Source organism: Sinocyclocheilus anshuiensis, unplaced genomic scaffold, assembly GCF_001515605.1.
Source record: "Sinocyclocheilus anshuiensis isolate Anshui unplaced genomic scaffold, SAMN03320099.WGS_v1.1 scaffold1303, whole genome shotgun sequence".
Classification (NCBI taxonomy): domain Eukaryota; kingdom Metazoa; phylum Chordata; class Actinopteri; order Cypriniformes; family Cyprinidae; genus Sinocyclocheilus; species Sinocyclocheilus anshuiensis.
Window position 1 is genome coordinate 950,166 of NW_015537954.1, and position 11,991 is coordinate 962,156.

Consider the following 11,991-nt stretch of genomic DNA (forward strand, 5'->3'; position numbering starts at 1 on the left):
TTTTTTATTGCATTGTAATATTATTTTTATCACAATTAATAAGCCATTTTCCAATACTCAGTAGTGTTCTGTAATGAGAAAAACTGAATATTTTTACTGAAATATTACTTTAATTATAAATGATCATACGTCATGGTAATAAGTGATGTACTTAATTTAATTCGTTGATTTTAATTCAAATAATAATTGTTTTTAGCATTACTAATAACCCATTCCCCAAAACTCAGTAGTGTACTATAATAAAAAAAAAACTAATTTGAATTACTGCAATGCAAAAAAAATAATTGTAAAATGATTATGCATCATGGTAATATTTGATGCATCAAATTCATGTTGATTTTAATTTAAATAATAATTTAACCCATTCCCCAAAATTATGTATTGTACTGTGAGAAAAAAAATTATCATCACATCAATACATATCAATGCAAAGAAATTAAGTATTATTTACATTTTTTAATGTTTATACATTATTTTAGTATTTTTTAATTTGTTGATTTTGATCTAAAGTATGATTTTTTAAAAATCATAATAACCTATTTTCTAATACTCAGTAGTGTACTGTGATGAGACAAAAAAAATTACTGTAATGCAAAAAAATAATGAAATATTATTTACATTTTAAAATGTTCATACACTATTTTAGTATTTTATATACTGTATTTAATGTGTTGGCTTTAAATCATAATTAACAACCAATTTTCCAGTATTCAGTAGAAAACTGTCATCATAATAATGCAAAAAAAATTAATATGTTATTTTAATTGTGAAATGTGCATGCATAGTAATTGATGTAATGAACTGATGCTGATTTTTATTTTAATTTATGCTGATTTTAATTTAAATAATAATTGTATCCACAATACAAGATGATGACTATAATGAAAATGGCATGAAAATGTGCATCACCTTAAAAATAATGTCACAACACAAGAATCCCAAAGGTGTTTTCCATTTTTGATCACTTCTGCCATTTTGCCAACAACATGACAGCAAACACAGAAAATCATGCAAAGAGTGTTTCTGGTTTTGCAAGAGCAGACTGTATATTTTTTCTGTAATTTCTCATGACACCTGTTTCACTGAAATCTGTCAGATAGTGATATTTTATGTTTTATTAAATAAAAAATGCATGAAAAATTAATTAATGAAATAAAAAATAATCAGCGAAATGTAAATGTAAAAACGCTTACAGCAGCAGGCTTCCTTTTCTTAATGTAATCTATTGTTCTTTTGATTTCTGGGTGAAGTTTGACACATATTTGACAAATATTGAGAAAATCGTCTTTAAAGTTGTCCAAATTAAGTTCTTAGCAATGCATGTTACTAATAAAAAATTAAGTTTTGATATATTTACAGTAGGAAATTTATTAAATATCTTCATGGAACATGATCTTTACTTAATATCCTAATGATTTTTGACATAAAAGAAAAATTGATAATTTTGACCCATACAATGTATTGTTGGCTATTGCTGCAAATATACCCCAGCGACTTAACACTGCTTTTGTGCTGCAGGGTCACAGATGTCATTGATTATTCCCCTTTTCCTTGGTTTTCTGTATCTCAGAATGAGCTGGATGAGACTCAGATCCAGGCGGCAGCAGACGACGTCGAGCTCCCCACTGAACTGGCCAAGATGATCGCCGAAGACAACCAGGAGGAGGAACAGAAGCAGTCTGTTCTGGGTCACCTGACCAACATCCAGAACGTGGACATGGGCCACCTGAAGGGCAAAGCTCAGGCCACGCTGGAGGATCTGAAGAACTCGGCGGAGAAGTGCTGCGTCATGTGATCTCACTGCATCTACACACCTGGAAGCGTTTCTTCTCTCCTCATCCCTGTATCTCCTCCACACACACTCACACACACACACACACACTCTCACACACACACACAAGCACACACTCACACACGCACACACACACTCACACACACACACACTCACGCACGCACTCACACACACACACACACTCACGCACACGCACACACTCACACACACACACACACAAACACACACACATGCACACACACACTCACTCACGCACACACTTACACACACACGCACGCACACTCACTCACGCACACACTCGCACACGCACACTGCCGTGTCTAATGACAAACATCCATATTCATATATCCAGTGTGACGTGTAGGGCAGTTTGTTTCATGATGCTGATATCGTTCTAGGAGTTTAAATGTCACGTGTGTTTCATCAACTATACGAGAATCTCACAAAAACACGATCGGGTCACATTTCACCTCATTAAAAAAAAAAAAATTATTTTGCATAAATTATTAATCTTGAAGGGATAGTTCACCCAAAAATGAAAATTCTCTTATTTATTCTCCCTCATGTTGTTCCAAACTAATTTTAAAGACTGTTGGTAAGCAAACGGTTTCTGGTACCCATTGACTTCCATAGTATGGAAAAAAGTACTATGGAAGTCAATGGGTACCATCAACTGTTTGCTTATCAACATTATTCTGTTGAACACAGATGATGATATTTTGAAAAATGTTGGTGAGCAAACGGTTTCCGGTACCCATTGACTTCCATAGTATGGAAGAAAATACTTTGGAAGTCAGTGGGCACCATCAACTGTTTACTTATCAACATTATTCTGTTTAACACAAAAAAAGATATTTTGAAGAATGTTGGTAAGCAAATATTTGACGGTACCCATTGACTTCCATAGTATGGGAAAAAAAATACTATGGAAGTCAGTGGGTACCATCAACTGTTTGCTTACCAACATTATTCTGTTTAACGCAAAAAAATATATTTTGAAGAATGTTGGTAAGCAAACAGTTGATGGTACCCACTGACTTCCATAGTATTTTTTTTCCACTCTATGGAAGTCAATGGGTACCGTCAACTGTTTGCTTACCAGCATTATTCTGTTGAACACAGATGATTTCATCCTTTGAAGAATGTTGGTAAGCAAACAGTTGACGGTACCCATTGACTTCCATAGAGTGGAAAAAAATACTATGCAAGTAGAGCCCTATGAAATCTTGTTTTAGTTTTTCCCAAATTCGTTTTTTCATTAAAAAATTTCTGGATTCCATTTTTTTATTTTTCTAGACTCTATTTTAATGGTTAAATTAAATTTTATTCATCAAAAAGAATGTCTAATTAATTTAAACTTACAATATTAAACAGCAATTTATTAAACGTTTTACAAAAATTACATTTTAAGGCCCTATGAAATGTTTTATTCTTTCTCAAATTCTGTTTTATTTTTACCAATTTCTGTTTTCCATTAATTTTCTGGATTCCATTTTAAAGGTTTCATCAAATATTAATAATCAAAAGCATCTCTAATTACTTGATTTTATTAAAAAATATTATTATTTTATTTTTATGTTGTGTGTTTTGTGTTGTGTATTTATATTTTTCTGCTAAATAAATTCTGGTAAATAATTTTTCTGCTAAATATTCCTTTAATAATTTTATTAGTAGTAGTACTAGCTTTACATTAAGTAATATTTCTGTCAACCGAACTCTTATTTTGACGGGTTGCTGTGAAGACCTTTAAGTTTCTTTTGATGTACCTACTTTTGATGTATCCATCCAAATTTGGCAAATTCCGTGACATTCCGTTACACAGTAAATTACGTTTTTATGACTGGATTCCACGATTCCGTCTGCGTTAAGGGCCCTATGTAAGTCAATGGCTACCGGCGAATGATTGGTTACCATCATTCTTCAAAATATCTTCTTTTGTGTTCAACAGATTAAAGATATTCATACAGGTTTGGAACGATGTGAGGGTGAGTAAATGATGACACGATTTTAACGATTTTTGGTTGAACTGTCCCTTTAATGGTCCTAAAATATATCCATTACGCAAGTGTAATTTCTTGGTCATTTTGACTTTGGGGTGAAATGTGACGTGTTTTTGGAGATTGACCCATCCAAATCAGACCTGAAGGTGTTTATTAGCAATAGTCTTGAAGGGCTTATGGGAGCAGGAACGGAGGTAGAACCCAGATTCCCCTAAACATCCGCACTAACACCGTCACATTTGACCCTTGCCCTTTGACCTTCCATTGAGTGGTGCCGTTTTGTGCAGGTGGTTTGGTGTCGTCGTGGTGCAGATGTCGACCTTTTTCTTTCTGGTTGTTCCCTCTTTGGAGACTCAAAATAATGATTTGAAATGCTGTGCTGCTGAGGTGAGCGTCTGGATGAAGCGTTTTATTCTGATTCTGTGTCCGTTGTCTTCTGAGTGAAGCCATGCAGGGATTTGGTTTTTGAATATAAGCTGTAAACATAAAGCAATATTTCCATCTCTGATCTACAGGACAGAGCTGATAGCCAATAAATGTGAAGGGTTAAACTGACTTTCCTGTTAATTTTATTCAACCCGTTAGATTATTATATATTTTTTGTCTTTATTAAGTTTTTTGTCGTTTGTTTTACTTATGCCCTTGATAGTTGTTTCCGCTCTGGACTGCATAAGTGATGTAATTACCAATGTAATGCATTTATGTAATTATTCTTCTGTAATGTCCAGACCTTGCTGATTTTTGACTGTTGCAACTGTAATAAATATATTTGTACAAAGATTGTGGTGTAATTTCAGCCTTTGTGTGATGTTTTCACAGCGCAGTACCGTTTCTGACCGCTAGATGGAGACACTGTCAAACGCTTCACTAACACACTGTCCGCTTTCATGAAGAAGCGTGATATAGGTGGGTAGTTGACATAACAAATAAGCATTTTGTAAATGCCATTTCATTAAGGCAAACATTTTTTTCATGCATTGATGGTGTTTTGGTTTATTTGGCTTTTCGTAACGTGTTTAGTGGAAAGAAAGCATTCAAAATAGACTTCTATTTAGCTGTAATTTTATCTATTTATCTCTTTGTAGATTTCAATTACAATTAAAGGCTGTTTTATCAGTTTTTTTAACCTACTCACCTGGGGCGTCTTGCCTTAAGGTGTTTAACCATTTGAATCACTTTTTAGCTGTTCTACAGTCATGCATTATATTACATTTAGTCATTTAGCAGACGCTTTTATCCAAATGAGGACAATAGAAGCAATCAAAACCAACAACAGAGCAATGATACGCAAGTGCTATGATAAGTCTCATTTAGACTAACAGCAAGGTTTTTTTGTTTAGTTTTTTTAGATAGACTAGAGCGTGCTAGTGTTAGAGGGTCAAATGACAATTTAATTAGCATGCATTCTCATTAAAAATGCATGCATAGCATTCATACAATTAGAAATAGATGTTTTTAAAACCATTTTAGATGCAGTTTATCATGTCATGCCAACTACCCGTGATAAGTGATTTAGTGTATTTCACCTCACTGATTCTGATATGTTGTATCTTTACAAGAATATTTTAATATTGAGATTTTACTTTGTGTGACAACTAGCCCCGGTCTACCAGACCCTGTGGATGGTTGCGGTTTTGCATATTTTTTCCACTCCAATCAGAGCCGTTTCCATCTGAATAGCAGAGAATCGCTGATCTCAAGTGCGCTATGAAAGGACAGGGCAGTAAAATATATTGTTGTGGAAAGTCTCTCTATTGATGGGCCTCCGGGCTGCTGCATGGCCAGTCGGACACAAAGAGGGTGAAACGGTCCAGAAAACACTTTTGTGGCCCTTTTCTTTTCCATCAGGGCGCGATTAAAACACCCCAAAGGAGGCCGAGAGCGACGGGGGCTCAGAACCCACCGGTTTATACAGGGGCTTGTTCTTGGGTTCGCGCTAAAGAGAAACAGATTTGTTTTTCTGCGCTTTAAATTGAAGAAGCGGTTTGCAGATGTTGAGCTCCCAGCAGAGGAATGCGTCTCTCTCTCTTGCGCTGATGGGGTTTTGTAATCTAATGCAGAGACCACACAGCTCGCCGGCTTCATGAAATATATAAACATTTTATTTATCCTGTACAGGAGGCGAGCTTTGCCAAAAACGGCGTTACTATGCAATCCCCCGTTCGCGACCAATAGAACAACAGAATGCGTAATGAAGAGAGGAGCGGAGGGAGTTTTGGAGGAGGGGTCTTCGTGCGTAAATGAAAGAGCCGGAGGGACAAAGACATGCAGCATGCAACAGGACTCCGAGAGCAGAAAACGCACTCCAAATAACATGCAAACCCCAAACGCAGAAGGATTCTTACGCATTAAGAGGATAAACATTTGAAATGCACTCAGGATGCAACCGGATAGCAGCAAACTGAGCTGATCGCACGGATAACTGCTGAACTTTCAGTCTGAAAAGCTTCATTGTGGAGTAAATGCATGCTGACGCACCATGTTGTGCTTTCACGGATTGATGCAAGCATGCACCTAATCTGAGTTCGCAGGCAAAATGGAGAGCAGCATCGTTCCCGTCGCATTTCTCTCGCTTGCGATGATGCTGGATGCGCAGATGGTTTGCTGGCAGGCGCTGATGCGATGTCATGAAGAACGCGATTGTGAGCTTGCATATAACCAGTATTTGACGGCATGCGATGGGATCATCCGCGGAGGCAGACGCCAGTGTCCAAGCCATTGCATCAGCGCGCTTATCCGCCTTAACCAGACCACAAACGGCCCGTTTCTAGAGACCTGTGACTGCGGGATCGACCCCGAGTGCCTGCGGGCCAAACGAGCCGTCGAGCCCTGTCTGCCGCGGACGCATCCGGGTGATGCCGATGGGATCGGTTGCACCGAAGCGCGCCAGCGATGTGAAGACGAGCCCAGCTGTCAGTCATCCCTCACCGCATATCTATCCCACTGCGGACAGCTGTTCAACGGGAGGAAGTGTTCGTCTCGGTGCAGAGCCACCAAAACTGTGTTCGATAGGAGACAACAGCGTCTCCATGGACCACGATGGCACAGACGATGCATATGAGGACGAGGATTACGAGGCGACTGATGCTGATGCGGTGATGTCGTTTACAAGCGCTTTGACTCTTTCTCAACACGTGGCTTTGCTGTGCATTGCATTTGCTCTTGCGTTCACACTTTAAAGTGGACATTTGTGACCCTGGAGCACAAAACCAGTCATAAGGGTCACTGAAATTTATGCATTTGAAAGCTGAATACATAAGCTTTGCATTGATGTATTAGGTGTGTGTTAGGATAGGACAATATTTGGCTGAGATGCAACTATTTAAAAAAAAATCTGGAATCTGAGGGTGCAAAAAAATCTAAATATTGAGAAAATCGCCTTTAAAGTTGTCCAAATTAAGTTCTTAGCAATGCATATTACTAATCAAAAATTAAGTTTTGATATATTTACGGTAGGAGATTTACAAAATATCTTCATGGAACATGATCTTTACTTAATATCCTAATGATTTTTGGCATAAAAGACAAATTGATAATTTTGACCCATACAATGTATTGTTGGCTATTGCTACAAATATACCTGTGCTGCTTAAGACTGCTTTTGTGCTGCAGAGTCACATATAGCCCTTCTTGAAGCAGCTGCACAGCAGTGTTTGTCCTTGTCATCAGCGTTCATTAGTTCACGAACCCAGACTCTGTCTTTCTTCCATCTTGTTTCACCTCAGTGCCACTTGAAGTGTCTCGAGGCAAACAGTGGACGCACGTCGAGGGTTTGCACAGCGGACGCTCATTGTACTCGCATCTTACTTCAAATATTTGCAATGCGCGGGCACATAAAGAAGCCGGTTTGAGGATCAAGTGCTTCATTTAGGTGGAGAGGCCCTTCAGAAGCTGTTAAACGCTCTCGTTCTCTCTCACACTTCAGTTTTATTCGTTTGACCTCGTCCTCTGAACTATCAGGTCTTGGATGTGAGCGTTTGACAGCATGCACACCATCACCATCATCTCTATTGTTCATGTATGCTGGAAATCAACACCAAGTGCCTGACGACTGTCTGTATTTTAGTGGAGCTTGAAACTGTTTTCTCCATACAAGTTTTTCAATGGTTTCAGTAACACTTTACTTAAAGCCTTTCTATATAATGCATTATAAATATAGTTACATTAAGCCTTGTAATGCACACAGTGCATGCATATGATCTCTTGAATAATTGCAACCACAGTTATAATGCATTAAAATGCATTGTTACACCGTTAGAAAGTACAATGCATTAAAACAAACCTTCAGAGATTATAATGCATTTTAACTTTGGTTACAGTTATTTATGAATAGATATAATGCAGTACAATGTACATTATGAATACCTTTATAATGCATTAAACCGTAAGGCTTTAAGTAAAAAGTTACCGATCTTTAGTTTTTGCATATAATTAATTATTAGTAATGCTACAAAGAGCAGAAGCACACTCTACGCAAGTATGTGATGCAAACACTGAACCAGACAAGGGACAGTATGGCAGACATTAATGTGAACCGTTTTCTATGGTCAGTCTTCTCTTTTAGGTCAATTACTGTCATTGCATTTGAAGAGAATCTTGCAGAGCAAGTTAGTTAAAGATAATTAAGCTGTTGATGTTTATAGCATATGTTAATGCATCTGACTGGACGGAAACTCATTTGCGTACTTGCATAGAGTGTGTTTCTGGTTTAATATTTCTTGAACTTCTTAAAGGGTCATGAAGTTTGTACAGAAAAATAATTTATTTATACATTTTGGAATAATTAAGAAAATAAATAAAAGTCATGCTGAAATGTAAGATGGAGACTTGTCTTATGTTAATTTATCAGCTGAAAAACATGGGATATTTATGTCCAGATACAATGAACACAGTTTTCTTACCAGGTTTGACTAGATAAATTAAATCAATCAATAAAACCTACAGCAATGATTTTGTTGGTAAATGAAATCATTGGTGCTAAATCCTCTTTCATAACAACTTTATAGTATAGTATAGTATAGTATATACAGTATATATATATACTATTATTTTGGTATTGTTTAAATTATTTTCTGGTAACATTTTAGTAAAGGGACCATTATCACTATTAACTAGTTGCTTATTAGCATGCCTATTATTAACATATTGGCTGTTTATTATTACTAATAAAGCACATATTCTGCATGATCATATTCTACATCCCTAATCCGACCCAATTCCTAAACTTCACAACTACCTTACTAATTATTAATAAGCAGCAAATTACAGAAGGAGTTTATTAAAGCAAAAGTCATAGTTAATGGTTTGTTAATAGCGAGAATTGGACATTAAAATAAAGTGTGACCGATTTTCTTGCTTAGTATTTATAGTATTTTTATGACATTCAAATATATAAACAATCAAGATACATTTGCTGGAGAAACAAAATTACTTGTCTTTTTTCTGAAAAATGTATCAAGTTTTTGCTTAAAACCAGAAAAAATATTTGCCAGCGAGTTAAGAAAAATAATCTTATTTTCCATTTGAATTAAGTTTCTTTTTCTTACTCCATTGGCAGATATTTTTTCTTGTTTTAAACTTAATTTTGCCCCCCCCCCCTAATATCTGAAGTCATAACGGCATCTTGATTTAAGAATAAGATATTTGTGTATTCTGCACTGTGTGTTCTGTTGCTTCAGATTCGTTCCCCAATCTAACTTTCTCATTGGAGGACTGTATTGTTTAATGCTGCTCGCTTGATTCCGTGTGTTTTAATTCGAAACGTCTGTGTGCTGGAAGTCTGTGGAAAGCCGTACTGCAGATGCCAGAGGCTCTCTTTGGCATTTTCTGCGAAAACAACGAGCAGGAACCCGACTAACTCGACACTAAAGCCCCTCTTTCCTCCTGCTGAAACCCCCACCGACCGGCCGGGAACAAAATCAAAATAAACAAAAGCAGGGGAGACTGTTGGAGGAGGAGGAGCCGCTCGGGGCCCCGTTTCTCATTTATCTGTGACCCAGATTTCAACCCCCACACCACCGATTGTAGAGCCGGCATTGTGTCCGCTGGGCACAAAGTCCTATTCACGACGTGCATGTCAATGTGAGTGAGTGAGTGAGTGAGTGTGTGTGTGTATGTGTGTGTGTGTGTGAGAGTGAGTGAGTGAGTGAGTGTGTGTGTGAGAGAGAGGAGAGAGAGTGTGTGTGTTGAGTGTGAGTGTGGGGAGTGTGTGTGAGAGTGAGAGTGAGTGTGTGTGTGTGTGAGTGTGAGTGTGGTGAGTGTGTGTGTGGTGTGTGTATGTGTGTGTGAGTCTCTGAAGGATTAACGTCCCTCCTTACACTCACAATCCGTCCTCAGTTCATCTGATGTAGAGCTGGCATGACTTCTCTGAGACGGAGCTGGCAGAACATTGAGGCCTGTAACAACAGGGCCGTTGTGTGTTTGAGAGCTGCGATCCGTACCTGTCCTCTCGAATGAAACTCGAGAGCTCGTGAGATCTGATTAAACCGCAGGCTGACCTTTCAGCTTAAGAAGCCTTTAATTACTGCTGCTTGTTACGTCAATCATCACTACGCTGCAAAAAACAATGCTCTTCTTCAGTCTGTTTTTGCAGGACAAACATCTAAACGTTTTTTAATCCAGATGCATTTACTTGAGAATCAAAATTGCTTATTAAATCTTCTCGAAAAAATATCAGAAAAATAAATTCAGAGTAGGTAACACTTTACTTAAAAGGACCAATTCTCACTATTAACTAGTTGTTTATTAGCATGCATATTGGCTGTATATTAGTACGTTTAAAGCACATATTCATGCCTTATTCTGCATGAGCATATTTAAGATCCCTTAATCCTTAAACCCCAGACCTATAAATTTAAGAACTACCTTACTAACTATTAATAATCAGCAAACTAATTGAGGCAGATGTCATAGTTAATAGTTAGTTAAAAGTAAGAATTGGTGCCCAAACAAACTAAAGTGTGACCCAATATTATTTTTCTGACCCCACTGGCAGACATTTTTTCTTATTTTAAGCTATTTTTTTCTTTTTCAAAAAATAAGACTTATCTTATGTCATTTTACTTCCCAAGTGATTCTATCTTGATTTAAGGATGTTTAGATATTTGTAATGAAAAACAAGACAAAAATACTGGCCTAAAAAATTCTTAAACTGGAGCAGAAAGTCTTATATTCATAAATTCGTGGCATTAAATGTTGCATGCGCTGCAATAGAATGAATATCTTCCTCTGTATTTTTGTCATGTTTTCCAGAACAAATATCTAAACATCCTTAAATCAAGACACATTTACTGGAGATGCAAAATGAAGATATGAAGTCTTGTTTTCTAAGAAATTTTAGTTTTCTGAGTTTATGATTAAAATGAGAACAAATATCTGTTGTTCTTTGAATTAAGTTGATTTTTCTGAGCCTATTAGCAGATATTTGTTCTTATTTTAATCATAAACTCGCTTCATTTTGATTCTGATTTTGATCAAACATAGTGTTTGATAATGCTAGTTGATAAAAATACAACTGTCCGCTCGAGTATTAAATATTCACATACAACTTGATTTTAATAATGCATTAGTAAATGCTGAAATTAAGGAAGCTTTATGAATTCTTCAGAAGTGTTTTTCATTGTTAGATCACGTGAAGGACAGTAAAGAGTTCTTGATGTTTTGTTGTTGTGCTGCGAGTGAATATGATGCTGGTTTCTGCAGGCTGATTTATTCCAGAGAGGAAAGAGGAATGCAGGGGAGGAATTATATTACCGGAGGAATGCGGAGAGGAAATGACATTTTATGGCCAACAGAAATTCATAATGCAAGAACATATTCACTCAGAGAGAGAGAAATACAGATGACGCTTTCATTCAAATCAGACAGTGAATAAATAACCACACAATCACCAGAAATCAAACACACAAAGTATTCTGCCGTCAGGTCGCTAACGCTAAACTCTCCCTTAGTGAGTAAGTTTGTGTGTGTGTGTGTGTGCGTGAAGTGTGTGTGAGTGAAGTGTGTGAGCCCAGAGTAAACACACAGAAAGTGTGATGAGAAAGTATGTATGTGAGAAAGATTCCACTGGATCTGCGGTAGAGCTGCGGTCGGCCTCTCTCTGTGTGTGTGTGAGAGAGAGAGAAAGAGAGAGAGAGAGTGTGTGTTTGAGTGTGAGTGTGTGTGAGAGAGAGAGAGAGAGTGTGTGTGTGAGTGTGTGTG

At 37.1% G+C, this 11,991-nt stretch overlaps 1 protein-coding gene and 1 pseudogene across 1 annotated transcript in view; both read left to right on the forward strand.

Moving 5' to 3' along the window:
- LOC107665490 (complexin-3-like) overlaps positions 1 to 1,914 on the forward strand; it is a 7,537-nt gene extending 5,623 nt beyond the window's left edge. Inside the window, exon 3 of the mRNA XM_016456403.1 lies at positions 1,571 to 1,914. Coding sequence (XP_016311889.1) covers positions 1,571 to 1,795 — 225 coding nt within the window. The 3' untranslated portion in view covers positions 1,796 to 1,914. The remainder of the gene's footprint in view (positions 1 to 1,570) is intronic.
- Positions 1,915 to 3,762: 1,848 nt separating this feature from the next.
- On the forward strand, positions 3,763 to 7,029 carry LOC107665188 (growth arrest-specific protein 1-like; annotated as a pseudogene).
- The last annotated feature ends 4,962 nt before the right edge of the window (positions 7,030 to 11,991 follow it).